Below are 19,902 nucleotides of genomic sequence, written 5' to 3' on the forward strand. Positions count from 1 at the left end.
TATTTTGTCGCAGTGTGTTGCCGTAGAAACAAGACACATGTAGGAATTTAGGTTTTTTTCCCCTCATTTCACTCCACTTAGATTTTTTTACAAGTTTTTCCAGTCCGTTATAGAACACCCCTGACAGATACAACTCATTCTCAATCAGCTACATTGTTGGAGAAACAAAAGCTGATTTTGAAAGTGGGAAACTTAAAGGGGTTGTCCCGCGCCGAAACGGGTTTTTTTTTTTTTTAAACCCCCCCCCCCCCCCCGCTCGGCGCGAGACAACCCCGATGCAGGGGTTAAAAAAAACCACCCGCACAGCGCTTACCTGAATCCCGGCGGTCCGGCGTCTTCATACTCACCTGCTGAAGATGGCCGCCGGGATCCTCTGTCTTCATGAACCGCAGGGCTTCTGTGCGGTCCATTGCCGATTCCAGCCTCCTGATTGGCTGGAATCGGCACGTGACGGGGCGGAGCTACACGGAGCCCCATTCAGAAAAGAAGACCCGGACTGCGCAAGCGCGGCTAATTTGGCCATCGGAGGGCGAAAATTAGTCGGCACCATGGAGACGAGGACGCCAGCAACGGAGCAGGTAAGTATAAAACTTTTTATAACTTCTGTATGGCTCATAATTAATGCACAATGTACATTACAAAGTGCATTATTATGGCCATGCAGAAGTGTATAGACCCACTTGCTGCCTCGGGACAACCCCTTTAAATGAAAAAAGGGCCGGTCCTTAAGGGGTTAAACTCGAGGTCGGGCATGTCCAGGCTGGAAGCTGCCGGCCCTGCTGCATCCGTACGAGAGGTGCAGGCGGTGACGTCACATTCGGTGACCTCACTAATTACTACGGACCACCTAATACAGTAACACGACGTCGACACGCTCGGTAGACGCAGTGAGCATGCGCGGCCTTCCACTACGTCTCATTGACGTCACTCAGCCCCTCCCCGCACGCTCTGAACCTTCTGGTCCGTGACGTCAGCAGGAAAGTTCCACTAGCCGAGGGAACTGCCTCCCCCCTCATCGATTGGTAACGCCTGCCTGCGCCTTCTCCGGCTTCCATTCGTCAGGTCTGGCTGTGTCGCTGGCCGTGGAAGCGTTCAGAGGGTCTCGGTCCTTTCTTGTCTTCCACAACCGACCCTCATCCCCCGGGAACCGTCACTCGGGGCCGGCGCGCGTGTGCGGAGCGCTGGGTGAGAGGCTTTCCTGGCCCGGTAACGGAGACCGGGGGAGAGGGGAGGTGATAGGAGCCCGACAGAAGAGCCGGTGACGGCGGCAGGCCCGGGAGGACGCGGCGGCCTCCACACAAGGCTTCCTCCGGGTCTGATGATGAACCCGCTGCGGGGGTCCGGACCTTCCCCGGCAGCTCCTCTCACCAGCGGCTGAGACCAACACCTCACCAGCGGTCAGTACGGGCGGGTCGGCCGACATCTGTCGCTGCGATCAGGGGAGGGGGGCCGATCTGTGTCGGGATAGTGCGCCCCGACTGTCAGGGCAGCTCTGTTAGGGGCAGTCACACCGTGAGTCGCACAAAAGTGGTTTTTATATCTTCTCTTACAGCGAGATGGAAAAATTTGCGCAAGAATACAAGTTGTAGGGTTCCATCCCGTCATTACTGCACTTGGACGGGGTGTCCGCGCGCCTGAGAACGCCGCTGGTGGGGATGCTCCATTAGGGCGCACAGACGAGCGCGGTCTGAGAAATCCGGACCGATATCGCACTGGTCACTGATTCCGGAGGTGAGCGCCGGTGCAGAGCGCCGATGAGGAATAAACTGACATTTTAAGATTTTGTGCATAAAAATATCTTTCCAAAATTGCGCAATTTTTGAAAGATTGTTTTATCCGTGAAATCGTAAAAGGATTGCAGGTTTATGCCTTCTGGGGTCCGCGGGGCGCCGGCCTCCTGCTCCTCCGCTGGTCCGCGCAGCCACGTGCCAAGCGATATTTATTTGTTCCCCATACAAACTAATGGCGGATCCCTACGAGAACTCGGCCAAGAATATAAATGTTTGTTTTTCCGTCTCGCAGCGTGAGGGGATAATCGCTCGTGCGAATAAACGCATTGAAATCCGCGTGTTATTAACCATGCAGGTCCATATTGGTTTCGGACGGATCTGTGGCGTGGCGCTCGCCCGTGTGACTACACCCCTCCAGTGCGGACTGTAAAGGGCATTTCAGGACTTCTTCCTTTTCCCTATTGATGCCAGTAGGTGATCAGCGGGGCCTTGTGCTTCCATGCCCCGCTGATCAGCTGTCACTATAGGAAGCGCTGGCCACTGCAGATTGGCGCAAGTTGGAATTGTCGGTGTGGCGCCTTGTTGAAGTTAATGGGAGCTGCGCTGCAGTGCCGATCCAGACAGTGGTCTGTGCTTCCTGGGCACAGACTGATGGCGCTGCTTCAGGTCTCCCCTGTGAGGTCACGTGTGCCTCTCCACTGCTCGGTCCTCTGTGTTTGTGCACAGGCTGCCCCAGCCGGTTTACAGGACATCACAGGTGCTGCAGCCAATAACCGAGCCCAGCGCTCCATGACTGACTTCTGTTATTGGCTGCAGCGCCTGTGATGTCCCGTAAACTGTGCAGGACTGCCCCTGTACACCAACACGGAGGACCGAGCAGTGGAGAGGAGAGTAGATACTTTAGTGCATGTAGAAGGAGCTATAACTCGGACAAGCCCTCTAATACGGTGTATTGCTGTACACGACTGTTGGCTATGATTGGTGAACTGTGTTTCACCTAGTCTGTACGTTTTTTTTATTCTTTGTGGTATAGAAAAACTTTTACTTTCCCACAAAAATTAGTGAGTGGCAGACGTGGAAGTGATATGTTTAGCACGGTTTGTGTTAAATGCTCTAAAGGAAAGAAGTGTTAAACTGCAAAACTTCAGGAAACGCGTCTACAGCGAAATATTTATTTTTTAAATGAAAAAACACAAATGTATATAAATAAATGGCGATCTAACGCATACCGGTACTTCTTAAGAACATGCTGGTATGCTTAAAACTGCGTATTCTTGTATATGGCTATATGTACGTTAAAGGGGTTTTCCAGGCAGCTCCGGCAGTCAGTGCTGTCATGCATCGGGGTCGGAGTGGAAGCCACTGCACCGGTCCCTGTATAAAGGACGGCGCTGGTAATTGCAGGCGCAGCTTTCATTGAGATCAATGGGACCCCAGCCTGCAATTACAAGTGCAGCTCCTATTGATTGCAATGATGGCTGCCCCTGCTGTTACCAGTGCCGGCCACTATACAGTGTCGGAGCAACAGCTTCCACCCGGACCCCAGCACTGACAGCCGGCTCTGCCTTAAAGACCCCTTTAATCATACAGGAGCTTTCTGTGAGCGCCCCTTAGTGACGGGTTTCCCACAAAATGGAATGAGTGGCAAAACATGGAATTAGACTGAAATGTGCCAAATGCTTAGTGATCTTCCTGGGAAAGCCGGGTGTCACCAATATGGGCGACAGGATGACTCCCACTTTTCACCCAGCTTTCCCAGAATCTAACGGCAGATGGGAATTAGCTCCTTGCACTATATTGCTGTAGTAAAGCCGGGTGATGTCTCCGGCACGTCACTGCTGGAGGGGTGAGCCCCCTACAGGGACCGCTCGGGTGGGATGCTTCCGGTGTGATCTCGGCAGTGGTGGAGGAGTCCTGGGAGGGTGCGGTGATCGGTGATGCACATCAGACAAGCAGGACGTGTCACCGGAGGGCACACAGCGAGGGCCGGCCATCCGCATAACAAACAGCCGGGAGAATGAATCCCTCATTTGTCCCGCTGCTGCTGGATCATTCCAGTTCATGGAAACTTCTTATCAGTGTCTATTATTCCTGCCGCTTCCCTACAGAGCGGGCGCTCAGTGCCAGGCGGGAGCTGCAGCAGGTTCTCCTGTGTGATGGCATAGATGGCTGCTTCCTGTGGGTTTCATCTGGGGGTCTCTGGTGGCTTGAGGTCTGTGCCCAGGGTGCACGCTAGAGACGGGTCATCGCTGGGTGTGATGTCTGCAACTGACTGCACACTTTTTGTGAAGGTTTTTTAAAACTTTTTTTGAGACTTGTGCATCTAAAAGTGCAGTGACCGTTTCTATAGTCCGAAGGGTCGGGGAGTGAGGGGTTCAGATCCAAGCTCACCCCTCCTATCGGGATGCAGTGGATAACCAAATCTGTATCCCTGTAGGAAGCCTGGAGAGCTGTGTGATGTCCTAGAAGAAGCAGGGCTGTAGATGGCTACAGGATGGTCTCACCCCGTGTGTATGGGGGCTCCGCCGGGGGATCTGTGTTCAGGCCTCTACTTTACTTCTCTAGTATCAGTAAGTGTTGGCTGCGGGCGCTCGTGGGGATCTGCCACTTCCTTCGTGTCACCTGGCACGGCTGCCAGAGTTCAGGCGGTGACAACACCTGAGACGTTCTCCAGAAATGTAACACCCTGCCCGTTGGGTCACCGCAGCTCTTGCAGGTTCGTTCTCTGCTGGCTCCCATGGGACGTCTTACATCTCTACACTGGGATGGTTTCGGGATCTCTCCGTAAATGCTGCGTTCTCTGTCATCGGCAGGAGTAACGTTACCCGCATGGATGTCGCACACTAATCCTCTTTGTGTAAGGAAAACTGTTCTGTGTGACTTCCTTGAGGACCTCTGGAAAGACGGGGATTCTCCTTGTGGCATCTTGGGAATTCCAGAACTGCAGTTACAAAAGGGGTTGTCCAGGTATAATGGAGACCCCCATGGACCGTGGTGTCACACTTCTTACAAGGGTCATCTCGGAAACCCTGGAAACTTGGTTTTCATCGTTGCGGTTGGGCGACTTTATCAGGAATCAAAATTTTTTATTTTTTTTCCTTACACTGTCTCGCTTTTAACTTCAGTTTCTGTTTCTTTTGGTAAGCAGGAGATTTCCTCGCTGATCACAGATTATGGTCTGTCAGGGATTATAGTCCTGGAAGGTTACATTCACACAGGTGGGCGCGATTTGCGGCTGAGAAACTTTGCCAGCTGTCGCACTTCCACATGTATGAGTTTTTATTTATTTATTTTTTTAATTCCTCCTGGCGGAGCATTTTTGATAAAAAAATCGCATAAATTTTGTGAAATTGCGACCCTCACAAATGTCAGGACCACAAGTGTTTTCCATTGAAGTCAATAGGAAGTATCACACGGTATGCGAACGCCATGCAATTTCTTTCTAAGATTCCATTGAAAACAATCGGCGAGGTGTTCCAAAGGGGTCGCCCAAAGGTAAAACCTCCCACGATTTTTACATTATTTCTTTGAGATTTGAGCATCCCACAATGTACATCTCACGCAATTCTTCTCGGCCGTGTGAAACTGCCTTAGCTGTCCTCCAAGTAATATAAACTAGCAGAACTGTCTTGTATAAACTGCCACCAAAGCGGTTTGTCTCCTAATGAGTGAATTTGCTTCTGTTCTGCGGTTCCGTTGCTGCGCTGTCTTCTGCATCCGTGACAGAACCATCCAGATTTGGTCGCACAACGTACTGAAAAACGCAGTGTTAGCGCTTCCTTACACATGAGAGCCGACATGGCCAGTCTTAGCTGTCTGCGGAGGGTCGGCCCGAGGAGTTAGAGCAGCAATTAGAACTTTTCTATAGATGGGATTGTACAGCAGATGAGCCTCCACACAACCCAATCTCTGGAAGATCAATGTGTTGCTGTAAGGCCAGATGCATACAAGTGTATTTGTGCACAGACCCCCATACAGGCAGATGTTTCTGGAACTGAGCCCTAGTGGGCACACACTGACCCTGGATGATCTTCAGGTGGAATCTTATCTGTGACTCCCAGGAGGCTTGGATCTCCACTCCACAGGGGGCTGCAACCAGGGGCAGTGGTATGGCTGCTGCACTGCCGCTCACACTGCTCGGTACTCCAAGGATCAGTGCAGGGAGCCTGCTAAACTCTTTTCTGCACATACAACATATTTGGCAGCTGCCCACTTCACATCACAGCGCCACAACCCACCCCCTCCCACCATTCCTAATCCCTACTCAATTTAGCCCTGTCCTCGGGGCTAAAATTGAGTAAGTGATTCAGGCATAATTTATTATTGAGGAGCACTGAAGTGGCAAATTCAATTAATCGTCCAGCCCTCGTTGGGGCACTTGGAGGCTGTCTAGGGTTAGAAAAACATGGCTACTTCCTTACAGAACTGGCACCGCACCTGTCCATGTGTTGTCTGGCATTGAAGTGAATGGGTCTGAGCTGCAGTAGATCTCTATTCTTCATACTGATTTCTGCAGGTCAGCACTGTAGATCATAACTTTATTAAACTGTTATGTTGTTGCTGCTCGTCAGCGTAATCTAATGAGTAGTTGGGTAGTTAATTGGATTAGTTGATCACAGATAACTTTAGCGCGTGTTGGAAGACGTGACGTACAACCACATAAATAGTTTGCAGCCAGCCACATGCATTAGATTCTGGATGTATAATCCAGTAACTATCTAGTGTGCATGTTGGGCTGCTAGAAAACACCGGGCGTCCTGTCTGCGGATCAGTCATTAAATACCATCGAGAGTGTTGTGGCATTGTGGGTGGTCCATTGGTACAAATGTTGATAAAGTAGTGGAAACAGCAGATGTGGGTGGTCCATTGGTAGGCAGCAGCTGGATTGTGATTGGATGTTCTCTCGCATGTTTCGGTACATTTCCACTAGGTTAGCCCCACCAAAACTTTGAATTAGGCCGGTTTCACATCTGCGTTGGGATCTTTGGTCGGAGGCTTCGTCTCTGATCCGGCTCAAAATGCCTTTTTTTTTTTTTTTGTTCAAAACCCAGGCAGTTGAGCAGAATACCGACGGACCCCATTATAGTTAATGGGGTCCGTTCAACACTGTTCAGTTTCCTTCTGAGACAGCCGTTTGGCCACGGGGATTCCCATTTCCCGAATGGAGTTGGGAAGCAGAATCCCTAGGGCAGATGTGAAACCACTGTAAGCATACTTTGTGTTGAGTGTCTCCTGCTTTTGCTTGGCCAGCCAAGGAGATATTGGGCTGAAAATCAATGGAGGTTGGGGAAGGGGACATAAATGTATCTGTTTTGCCTGGAATTGAGGTTTAAGATGAAATCCAAGACAACTGGGTAAGGTTTCAGGATTCTTAATCCTTAGAAGTGCTGGTGTGATTCCCTTGGCTATGGCCGATCCGTGGGTGTCTAGGAACTTCTTATCTTCATGCTGCAATCCAGTATTAGATGTAGATTGTTTGCTGATATTGATGTGAATTTCACCTTAAAAGACTGATATTTGAGAACGCATTAATCACGCACTAATCCCAGTTCATCTCACTTTAATGGCCTCCTTTTACCACTCGTTGACAAAGACTAACGCACCCAGATAGAAATGTCCGATGGCTGCAAAACTTGGCGTGCAGGTATATATCTCAGGCTGATATGTAACTTATTGTACGTGTGGTCGGATTAGTCATTAGGTCTTCCCACCTGAGGCTGTAAAAAATGCTTCCCCGTTGCCCTATAAAAAGACTCAGAGGTTACTTTTGTGTAGTGGACCTCTTGTCGAGACATCATTGACCACTCAACGCGTCTACGACGCAGTTAGAGATTTTGCCCAGGTCACAGCGGGGGCGCATCATTGGAATATGAAAGCAGGATGGTGGTTTTGACGAATTGCCTGCCATCTAGGCTGTTCTAACCAAGCGGTTTAGGCGTTTGGAAAGAGGGATCATTAGTGGTGGTTGACTTCATTTCTAAAGCCATGTTCACATCTACATCGGAGGATCTGTGCAGAATCCAGACCGAAATGGCGCAGCACACTGGACCCTCGTAATAGTCAGTGGGTCCGTTGGTGTTTTTCAGGTTGGCGGTATCCTGGATCTGGTGATTTTTGGTATCTTTGTAACATGGGCTGATTTGGTTGAGTACTGAAGTTGCCTCCTCTGGAGGATGAGGAGGTATTCTGGTTTGGGAGTCGCTAACTATTTTTTGTCTATCTGCTGCCAGGGAAATGTTCTGTGGGTTTAACTAGTCTCCACAAAAGCTACAGATTAGTCATGGAGCGGACGGGTCACCTCTTGTATAAGAGGGCGGCGTTTGTGTTGCGTATCAAGAATGCGGCTGGTTCTAGGAAGTCGGCTCTTCATCCTCACAGGACATTCCTAGCTGTTGCAGAGAAGCCGCTGAGAACATCCAACTGCTGTGAACCCACCACCCTTCTACTGTTAGTGGGCAGACCTCTTCATGGAGGACCTGTGACCCTGCAGCCGCTCTGGATCTGTATATGAGTGCTAGGATCTATAAATTTGCCTTTTTCCTCCAGAGCCGCTCCATTAATTCAGTGGACAGTGGAGTTAAAGGGATTGTCCATGTTTGTGAGACGTTTCCCTAATAAGCTGATCACATGATGGTGCCATCATTGATCAGCTGTGGTGTAAAGCTGTCCAATGTGACTTCTGTGGCATCCTCATGTCTGATGCTCTGTTCCTGCCAGAGAAGGGTTAATTTTAGGGGGAAAAGGAAATCTTGATAGTAATACATTCCCAGGGACCCCCAGCAATGGATGCTATGCATGTTAATAGAACGATCACTTGCGGTTGGTGGGCTTTTATAAATGGGGGTCTGGTTCCTTTAAATCTCGTATAGTTGGCATTGAGCTTTTGTGCATTTAAGGTGTAAATTGGTTCTTATAAAACCACTTGATAGACAATTTCCATTTGTACTGGGTGAGGGCTACTAGGCCTTTTTTATATTCTTGTTCAATCTCTTTTGCCATTTTTCTGTTTATTTCAGTTTTTATTTATAAAGGTTTTATCTTTTTTTAAGGGGGTTATCCAGTGACATAGTGGTGGTCAAAAACTTCTTCAACCAGTAGTAGTAAAATGACAGAATTCATACTTCCCTTCCATGCTCTTCACTTCCCGAGCAAGGATGTCCATGGCAAAAGGGCCATGTGACTGATGCAGCCAATCAGTCTCTTCAGCTGGTGTGTAGCAGTGTCATGTGACCCAGTGTCAGGTCGTCAGCACTCCAGCAAGTGAAGTTCAGCAGGAGACGGCAGCGACGGAGGAGCGCAGGAGGGAGAGGATAAATTCAGCCTGCAGTAGTAAAACAGAAGACCTTTAGAACAAAACTGTTACTGAATAACTCCTTTTAAAGATCTGTCCGGAGCTTGGCGGCTGGGCTCGGCCCGGCGTCCGGAGCTTGGCGGCTGGGCTCGGCCCGGCGTCCGGAGCTTGGCGGCTGGGCTCGGCCCGGCGTCCGGAGCTTGGCGGCTGGGCTCGGCCCGGCGTCCGGAGCTTGGCGGCTGGGCTCGGCCCGGCCCCTTCTCTGTAAGCATTTTGCCATCTTTTATAATTAACAGCCTGGGTATAAAGAAGGCCATAAAGCTTAAGTAGCGGCCATCTAATCTTCCCGGCTGTCCCATAGATATGCCTGCTCTGCTGAGCGTCCGTACGCTCCTAATGGGGAGATGAGTGAAACCGCTACCAGAACATAAGTTTCAGACCTTGACCACACCTGATCCTTCTCTCCTGAGAACCAGGAGGCTACCATACATGGTATTCGTCTGGTCTCGCTGAAATCTTATGTTTGGCATCTTAAAGGAGTTTTTCAGGCAAAAACTGGTAGACCTATCAAGCTTGGTCATCAATCACTGGGGATTCGCCACTTGGTATTCCCTGCGAGTATTCAATCGCCCAGCCCGTTGTCATAGGGGATTGGCAGCGGAAGTGCCATAGCTGGCTTCACTCTCATAAAAAAAAAACACGGGTGCTGAAGCAGCTCATACTCTTCCTCATCTGACCCCGTTGTTGGAGGCAGACGCACCGGACATGTCGTGGTCAGCTACAGCTCCCATTGCTTTCAATGACCGGGAAGCCAGCTAGGACATTTCCTTTCTCTTCTCCTATGCCGCACATCCTGCCAGCGGGCTGTGGGGAGGGGGCAAGTTTTAAAAAAATTTGTGCTACCCGCTGACTTTAGAGTTCTCTAACCCCTAAAGTGTATGAAATGGGTGTAGATGTCATATCAGAAGGTAAGCCAAAAGATCATAGCGGTTTAAAAAGATAAATTGTACTATCCTCCAAGTGGAGATGTTGAAACCACGTGTATAACCAGCTTACAGCAGTTCTCCAGCTCTACATCTGTAGGAAAGGCCATCAATATCAGATCGATGGGACGGAGCTGCAGTACCAGGCACAGCCACTGCTAAAAGTACAGAGCTGTCAGTGAAGATTGGGGGTGCCAGAGAGGGAAGGAGCATAAGGACAGACATTGCTGAACTGCGGCTACAGGGGACGCAGCTGACCCATTGACTTGAGGACATGATCAGACCTCTTTAATCAAGATTAAACATGGCCGATTTAGGTACCCCAAACATGGTGTCCTGGTTTTCAGACATCTTGGAGATTTACCTACTTGGCCAACATTGGGTTATTGTAAATGAGTCGAATTTACAGGAACACCGTGAATTAGTCAGAACTTGTTACTTCTGCTGAATAACGTGAGGCAAATCTATCGAAAATGGCACTAACGGTGGATCGGGAGTCCAGATCTGCCTGTACTTGTGTGACGAGACCTTAGACGTTGCGGTGTGTGAGGGCCGGTTCCAGGATGAAGCTTTGCTTCCATCGGGATGTCTTTTCTGGTAGCTTCTACCTACTCTTGGTGCAGTAAGTACACGGCGGCTGCGGCTTACTACTGCCCTCTGGCTTTGCCATAATCTGTAAGTTGTGCCGGTGGTCGTATATGGACCTCCGCTGTACGAGCAGGGGCCGCTGGTGTAGCATGATGTTTGCTATGGAAGAAGGTCCTAGTTTGGAGTTCCTCTGGAGGGACATCTGCCCTAATCTATGACTACATATACAATCTCTCTTCTGTCCGCTTTCTGTCTGTCACAGCCCCCACACCCTCCTTGTTCGGACTGAGAATAGCAGAAAGTGACGCAAGGCCGATCACATTACCCCATAATTGTGGTTAGTCTGGGCCGTCACTACAGCACTTGTCTGCTCCCAGCAGCTATCATTCTGATGCAGCTTTCTGCGGCTCCCCCGTCTCCTGCAGCTGTGTAGTCAGAGATAATGTGGCATGTAAGTATGGCGACGTGTTCCTCCGCTATCTGCGCACTGTGCAGTGCGTCCGGTCACTTTCCCGTAACCGCTGGTCTTGTATTATGGGAACGTCCAGATGGGATCTGTCGGCTTTGATCAGCAGCCCCCGTCTTCTCGGGTTACTACCCTCTTATGTAATCCTAGAGCTGCAAGTGACATGAAGGGAAGGAGGCCGGAGGGTTAACCCCATGGAGGGTTTTATGTTTAATTTGTCATTTGACTCAAAATTATCCATTTTGTTTTCTTCTCGTTAAAAAACCCCTACACTTAGGCCGGGACAGATTTCCGCAGCAGAAGACCTGTGATCATTTGTGGAAAGTAACTGCGAATGATCGCAATGCAAGCGGTTTCCAGGGCGGATACATGCTATGGACAGTATCGTTCGCACGGACAAAAGCGCGCTCACCCCTCCAGACGGCATTCCGTTTTTTCTATCTTTTTTTTTTAATCTCCCTCTGAAGTTGCGAACGATTCCGCGTCTGGTGGAGTCTGCACCCAATATGATGCCCGTCTGACTGTCCTCAGAAGCCGCAGATTATTCCATGTTGAGTTTAGATGGATACCAAGTGGCAGGCTGGCACTGGAGGGTCCCGCTGAGCCAGGGGCGGCCCTGTTGTGCGTGACTGAGCGAGAACAGGCCTTGTGAACACTGATGAGGGCTGTTTGTTCAGGATGTCACTTATTTATCTATACAGTCATTTGCTATCCAAATAGCTGAGCTGCGGTCTGGGAAATGCCAGCTGCAGCCGTGTCTCCATGAGATCCAGCCGGCCGGCACTCCTCACATCCCTCTCACTCATACTGGCTGTTGGATGACTTGTACTTGTATTAGCAGGAAAGCTGTGAAGATGGCGACTTCTCAGAATGTGTGATCAACCCTGCCAAGCGCTATGTGGCATCTGAGTAGGTAAACTGAGCCTTCATTAGACCTCAAGAGAAAACTGCCCCAAAAGCTAGGTGCCTGGACTACCTGGCTCGCCTCTAGCCCTGGGGCCAGATTCGCACAAATTTGCGTGCACAATACGCAGGTGATGGAACCCATCAAACTTTTTTATTCCCCAATGTGTTTGTTCACATTTCCGTATTTTGCACGCGCATTTCGATTGCGCCAAAAAGAAAGCATTGTCTAATTTTCTGCACATTTATGCACCAAAGGTCCCCATAGACCTCGATGTGGGCACACGCAAGGAGATGTGGAATACGCGGCGTAATTCCACTCCAAAAACGCATCTGGAACTCAGGAGGCAAATTAAGGTGGATTCACATCCGCATCAGAATTTCCGGTCGGAAGTCCTATCGCACATCCGGTACAAAAAGACGGGCAGCTGAGCGGAAAGCGAGCGGACCTCATAATCAACGGGGTCCGTTCGGCGCTGTTCGGCTACGTCATAAGACAAAGCCATTTGGCCAGGGGATTCCCCTTTCCTGCTTAATAAACGGAGCCCCCGATGCACATGAGAAACCACTCGGCAATTTCATTCAGTGCGTCTGTTTGCTGTGTCCAAAAAACGGTTGCGTTTGCCAATATGCACACAAACCGGCCTCGTTCAGTGCGCAATTAAGTTGCGCTAAGGCATGCGCAAATGCGCACAGGGTCCTGTGGATGGTACATCAGACACTAGACTAGTACCGTAGTATATGGACACTGCTGCTACCTGAGTACAGTTGCGAAATACCATATGATGTTTCAATCTTCTGTCCATAGCGCTCTATCCGGTCTCTGACCCTGCCACCACTAACGGAAGCTTATGCACTGTGGGTGGCGTCTTGGCACTCGTGGGTTGGTTCTTAAGTTAAATCCGAGTTACAACTCTAACTTTTTTTTTTTTTTGGTTCCTGGAAGAGATGAAGGTCGTGATATAACGGTTTTCCTAAGGATGCATTCAGATATGGCGGTTTTTGTTGTGTTTTTTTTTCAATCACAATTGAAACTTAAAAAGAGTTTTTTTTTTTGGTTTTTTTTTCCCCCCTCAATTGCGGTTGAAATGTGCAACCTAAAACGTCACGTGTGAACGCAGCCTTCTAGTGAGGTACTTGCAATTTTTCCAGTGTTGGGCCTTGGAGTAGCGGTGAAGCAGCAGGCCTCCCTTCTTGTTTTCTCGGTTGTCTCCCCTTGTCCTGACGTGACCTCAGCTCCTGGCACAGACTTGATCTTTAGAAGTTGATACCAGCTGTTCTTGCTATCACCGAGAAGGGAAGTTAGCGTTGAGTCTAGGTGCAGCTCTCTTGGCTGCGGCTGTGTTTTTGTTCTTGCTTCCCCTTTCCCCTGAAGGACGGTACATGCTGTATGACCTGCGAGGAGATACTATTGAGAACACATGACACTGTTTGACTTGTCTATCAAACATGATCTGCAATTTGTGAGGGCTTCAAAGGGGTTTCCAGGATTAAAAACAAGGGTCTACTTTTTCTTGCCCCCACCAAAAGTGCCACTTTTGGCCGTGGGCTGTCTGATTGGGAGGTCATGCCCTTTGGCTTTAGTGCTGTAGTATGAGACATGATCTATGGACAAGAGAAACCCTGTTTCTGGAGAGAAAACAATCTTCGTTCACATTCCTAAGCAATTTATTAAATCACTTATCAATATAATTACCGTTTTTTTTTTTTTTTTCTGACTATAAAACTGTTTTTTTACAAGAAAAGTGTCTGTGCCTTATTGTCCAGAGGCAGGGGGGTCTGGTAGATCCAGAGAGCCCTCACCACTGCATTAATGATCCAGGCGGTATGCCTGATCATCAAGAGAACTCGGAGGACTGTGTAGCCCTCCAACAGGTAATACTGGAGATCACTCGTGTATCTCCCCGGGGTGCAGTGCCTCCTCTGTACACAAGGGGCAGACATGAGCAAAGGTCTAGTAGTAGGTGTAGTAGCAGGACTGTAGATGTCCTAACCAGGAGGAGCTAGAGGTGGTCATGTATTACTACACCGGTATGTGGGATGTAGTGGTAAGAAAATCAGTGTTCTACACTCTGCAGCTGGCATGTTAGTTTGCATATAGCAGAACTTATATGCTTGCGCCATTGTTTGAATGGATGCACTAGGTTTCATAGCCGACTGTTCACTGTTAACCCCCTTTTCTATACCATCGAGTGAAAGTGAACGATATCGTTTGGTCTAAATGATTTTTGGCAGGGTAATAGCCCGGTGTAGGAGCACGCTATAGTGCGCTGTCGGCACGCTCCGACACTTCCCGCTCCCCAGTGTCTGTGAGCTCGTCAGGATCAGCTAACGAGACACCGCTGTCATTACTGCTGTAGGTACAGGCGAGGCTTAGCGTGTTTTCTGGAAATACAGATTGAACACACAGAGCCCTTCTGTGACGGCAGAGGATTATCCTGGAATATAAATAGAGCCGGACGCGATTACGTAACTTGGACATTACTAAATAATTTAGTGCTACATGCTGCAACTTTCTGCATCTTGGGGGTGGTGAGGGGGATTTAGTAGGAAGTAAAAGCCAGAGATCCCAGCGGAAGGGATGGAAGTCGGTCAGACCGCAACGATCACTACCTACGTTGGCGCTATTCATCTAGAAAATATGGCTGACATATATATTTGTAGAAAGGTAACCGTGCAGCTGTGGAGACCTGCTGTATAGGGGGCAGCGGGGGGACATCCGGGCGTCTGCAGCTGCACATGGTGGGCTCACTCTGAGAAGGGGTCTCATCACCTATTCTCATCCGTCTGATCCTGTTGTCTGCTTCCAGCTTTGGGCCCGGCTCACATGGGCATATTTGGTTTGCGGATATCAGCGAGCTGCTGCCGTCATTCGCAATACTGTGGAAACGCCTGCGCAGGGTGACTGGTCGGGGTCACAGCCGGAATCTGCTGCAGAATCCGGTCCGCCCGGCCTTAGGCCTCATGTCCACGGGGAAAATCAGATCCGCTGCAGATTCTCCATGGAGAATCTGCAGCGGGTCCCTCCTGCCCCGCGGACATGAGCGCTGAAAATAGCAATTTAAAAGCATTTACCTTTCCGTAGCGGGCGGCGAAGCTCTGCTCTTCCTCACGGCCGGATCTTCATTTTCGGCCGGCGGATGAATTCCTGACGCCGGCGGCACATCGTCGACGTGCCGCGCGCATGTGCCGGGCACATCCGCCGAGCCGAAGCAAGGGAGATGCGGCTGTGAGGAAGAGCAGAGCTTCGCCGCCCGCTACGGAAAGGTAAATGCTTTAAATTCCTATTTTAGGTCTCCCGCGGATCCGGACGGCTTCCATAGGCTTCAATAGAAGCCCGCGGGAGCCGTCCCCGCGGGAGACCCGCATGAAAATGGAGCATGGTCCAGATTTTTTCATGCTCCATTTTTTTTAAAATCACTTTTATTGACGATCCGCGGGTATTTATCTACCCGCGGGTGGTCAATGCATCCCTATGGGGTGTGGATCCGCGTGCGGGAGATCCGCTGCGGATTTTAAATCTCATTTTGCCCGTGGACATGAGCCCTTAGTATAGAGTTCTGCTGGTAAATAGAACGGAAGCGTCCAACGTGTCGGACCTCACACCGCTGCAGGATCTGGACTAAAACCATCCTACTTTGGCTCGTTGGCATCTGAAATAGTTGAAATTGTCTGACTTTCGACTGTTCGGCTGCGGTCACACGGGGCGGAAATCTTGCGAAATGACTGCAGCGGGACTGCATGAAAATTTTGCAAGATTTCCACGGCAGAAAGGCATCTTCAAAACCCGTTCCGTTTGGCGCGGCTTTGCTGCCTATATTCCGTTGCAGCAAACGGAAATGGCGATACAATTGACATGCTGCGGCTTTGAATTCCGAGCGGCATGTTCGTTTCATCACGGTTTGGTCGCAGTGTGTGTACGAGATCTTTGGAAGTCTCCTCCACTTGGCTGCTTAGGCTCTGGTTTAAGATTGCCAGTGGAGTTTCTGTGCGGAAAGTCCGCGTTTTACAGCGTTCTTACTTCGTTTTTGTAGGGTGTGAAAAACACACCGTAACGCCGTAAAGTTGAACATATAGCGTTCAATTTAATGTGCATTAAAAGCGCTCGTCTGAAAGGTCCCCATAGAAGTGAATGGAGGCTTAGTGTAGCGTTTTTAGAGGGCGTTAAAGCACGCTAAACACTGTATAAAATAGCCTGTGTGAGAGCGGCCCGAGCCGCCGTCCTGTGACCCGACGGGCGACGGCAGTGATGGGCGGATGTCTGCTCAGGAGTTAAAAGCTGCTTGTTTTACATTCATTCTGAAAACTAGGAGTCTGTTCTTATTCGCCTGTGAAAACGTGTCTTTGTTGCGCTGTGAGATGTGGCCGTCACTTGTGCGAATCCGAGGAGGGGGGGCGGCATGTGATAGGAAAAACAGCGTTCCCTTTGAATGTCTCCTCGCAGCTGCGCTCTCTGCATTCAGCGCCTGATAATGAAATAACCCCCACAGGACGTCGCTTACTAATTTCCAAGGGTCATGTTAATCGCTGTAAGAGGTCGCCTTGCTGCGGGTATCCTCGTCCCTGGCTTACCCTCTGACCCCCAGGCCAGACCACCCCCTCCATTCTCCCGGCTAATCCCAGTCTCTGGTTAGGGAGGCAGCCGTGTAATTTATGCCGAGTTGTGTTGCAGGTTTGCTCGCTTGCTGAGTGGATGCCACAATTACCAGCATCGTTAGACCCCGCCTAGGATTCTTGTAGACCAGTGCTAATTGGACTCGACTGAAAGTACAAAGCTTAGAAATGCGCTGGTCAGAAAGTTTATAGGATCGCGCGCCAAGGAGCGCCAATGTCCCCGGAAGCTCTGGAGGCGAGGGTGTGCCAGATGAGCGGAATCTGCTCATCTATCCCGGTGCAGATTTTTGGAGAAGACTGCGATCCTGTAGGACAGTGTTCCCCAACTCCAGTCCTCAGGGACCCCAACAGGTGATGTTTTCAGGATTTCCTCAGTGTTGCACAGGTGATGTAATTACTATCAGTGCCTCAGACATTGCCACAGGTGTTCTAACTATAGGAGAACCTCAAAACATGACCTGTTGGTGGTCCCTGAGGACTGGAGTTGGGAAACACTGCTGTAGACTGCTGCGTAAGGGCCATTTACATAAGACTATTATAGCGCAAAACTTGAAAACAAATATGCGATTGTTGCATCTAAATGTTAAGCCATCATTTACTATTAGGGTACTTTTATACGGAGCGAGAAATTGCTTGCACGAGCAAACTTATGCCCCGTTTACACGGGACAATTATCTGCTAAACAGATCACTGCTGACGTATCGCTCACTCGGTGCTTCATTCTATGCAAAGCGGGAAACCATTAGATGCAGTGAAAAGTCAGCGAACTAGTGATTTATTTATTTCTCTCCATATGCTGGCTGAAAGTGCGCCACAAACGTAAAGTAAATTATGGCTTTGCATTTTACGTAACAATTATTGTTCACTTTCGTTGGTTAAAACAAATTTTGAGTGATCATTCAGTGTAAGTTGCCCTTAGATCAGCTCATTTTGGGTGGACAGTTTAAGAAATAACAAAGCAAAAAAAATTATATATATATAATTTTTTATTTTTTTTTAGGGCTCGTACCCACTAGCGATATGTGTTTTTTGCGATGCGAGAGCGAGTGATCGTGCATAATTATGAAATGATTTTAAATGGTTTCATACTCATTTGCAATTTGTCACTCAAGACTCACAGCGCTAAGAAAAATCTGCGATATCGCTCCATGTTTTCAATGGGGTCGGCGGCAGCGCGAGCCCTATTGAAAACATAGGGAGTACATCGCGGACTTCTGCCACAGCTGTAACAGCTACGGCAGGGGATTCCTTCAGGGGATGAAGGAATCCTCGGTTACAGCTGTGGCAGAGGTCTGCGGTGCTATCCCATTGCTTTCAATCGGGTCGGATCTGCCTCAACCCCATTGAAAGTAATGGGTTGTAGGCAACTCCGGCAGCAATGATTTTCAGGGGAAGGGCTTGAAATATCAGCCCCAGCTGTAAAAGGAAAAAAAAATATATCCCCGCCCCCAGAAAGTGCTGCCTGTGATTGGTCACAGTGCTCAGCCATTCAATGAATTAAAAGCTGTATGTTTTGAGCTGGCTCTATATATGTTTTCGGGGCCCAGCAAACGTCTTTCCCCAGCAGGTCAGATGAGCGTACATTCTTCCTTTGTGCCCCTAGAGAGCTTCCATTTGGAAAAATAAACATAAAGCCTTCCATGCGGAGAACTAGTTTTGTGGAATCTGTAAGACCTCTCCGACCGCATCCTCTGTATTTTTAGATAAGCCCGAATTCTGTGTTGATGCAAACAAGCTGCCAGCCACGTTGCTTCGAGGTTATAAGAGTGCCTCTCGGGCTTTTTGGTGATTTTTCTCCCCCCAATTTATCGTATAATGAGATTAAAAGTGCTTTTCTTTGTCTTGTTTCCCAGGTATGGCATCACAGCTGCAGGTGTTCTCCCCTCCTTCAGTATCGTCCAGTGCCTTCTGTAGTGCAAAGAAACTTAAAGTGGAGCCTTCTGGCTGGGATGTTACGGGACAGGGTAATAGCAACAAGTATTACGCACACGGCAAGAACCTTTCAGTCGCTCAAGGGCACGCAAGTTCATCTCACCAGGTTAATTTCAGCCTACCTGCCTACGAGCCCAATCTCCTTATTCCAGCCACCGCAGCAGAGCATATAGTAGTCACCGCGGCTGACAGTACCGGCGGCGGACCCAGCACCTCCTTCCACAGCAGCCAAATCCTAAACCACAGAAGCAACGTTTCTTTACTAGAACCATACCAAAAATGTGGACTGAAAAGAAAAAGTGAAGAGGTGGACAGCAACGGTAGCGTGCAGATTATTGATGAACGGCCACCTCTGATGCTGCAAAACAGAACCGCGGTGGGTGCTGCTGCCACGACCACCACTGTAACCACTAAAAGCAGCAGTTCCAACGGCGAGGGGGACTACCAGCTTGTTCAGCATGAAATTCTGTGTTCCATGACCAACAGCTATGAAGTTCTAGAGTTTTTGGGTCGAGGGACTTTTGGTCAAGTGGCAAAATGTTGGAAGCGGAGCACCAAGGAGATTGTGGCCATTAAGATCTTAAAGAACCATCCTTCCTACGCTAGGCAGGGTCAAATAGAAGTGAGCATCCTATCGCGGCTGAGCAGTGAAAATGCTGACGAGTTCAACTTTGTACGTTCCTACGAGTGCTTCCAGCACAAGAATCACACTTGCCTTGTTTTTGAAATGTTGGAACAGAACTTGTATGACTTTCTGAAGCAAAATAAGTTCAGTCCTCTTCCGCTGAAGTATATCCGACCCATATTACAGCAAGTTGCTACTGCCTTGATGAAGCTCAAAAGCTTAGGGCTGATTCATGCTGACCTGAAACCAGAGAACATCATGCTGGTGGATCCGGTACGTCAGCCTTATAGGGTGAAGGTGATAGACTTTGGCTCGGCCAGTCATGTTTCCAAAGCAGTGTGTTCCACCTACTTGCAATCTCGGTACTACAGGTGAGGAGTCTTTCTTATATTTTTAACTTTTTAAGGAGTTGTTGGGTCTAAAAAAAAAACAAACAAAAAAAAAAAACTTCTGCCGAGTTGAAAAACTGCTAAGATAAAAAAAAATATATAAAAGTAAAACTCAACTCTTCAATCTACTGCCGCTCAGGTGGTCCTCCCTTGTCTTGGTTGAGTTTTCCTGCAGCGATGATGTGCCCCACATGCATGTGACCACTGCATCCAGTCGGTGGTCTCCTGCCACACATGCAAGCATCACCACTGGGGCCAGTGATTTGCCATTAACAAAGACCAGGGGACATCAGAGTGGCGGCGTTAGACTGAACAGGTGAGTTTAGGTTTCGGCTTTTAGCAGATTTTTTTTTTTTTAAGATTCGGGGCAACCACTAAAAA

The 19,902-nt window shown here is 49.1% G+C and overlaps 1 protein-coding gene across 3 annotated transcripts in view; it reads left to right on the plus strand.

Moving 5' to 3' along the window:
- Positions 1–1,062: 1,062 nt before the first annotated feature.
- The window catches only part of HIPK1 (homeodomain interacting protein kinase 1), a 60,587-nt gene continuing 41,747 nt past the window's right edge, over positions 1,063–19,902 (plus strand). For all 3 annotated transcript variants that reach the window (XM_066600078.1, XM_066600079.1, XM_066600080.1), the window contains exons 1-2: positions 1,063–1,397; positions 18,429–19,503. In XM_066600078.1, coding sequence (XP_066456175.1) covers positions 18,431–19,503 — 1,073 coding nt within the window. In that variant the 5' untranslated portion in view covers positions 1,063–1,397; positions 18,429–18,430. The remainder of the gene's footprint in view (positions 1,398–18,428; positions 19,504–19,902) is intronic.

The sequence above is a fragment of the Eleutherodactylus coqui genome, chromosome 4 (assembly GCF_035609145.1).
Source record: "Eleutherodactylus coqui strain aEleCoq1 chromosome 4, aEleCoq1.hap1, whole genome shotgun sequence".
Lineage (NCBI taxonomy): Eukaryota > Metazoa > Chordata > Amphibia > Anura > Eleutherodactylidae > Eleutherodactylus > Eleutherodactylus coqui.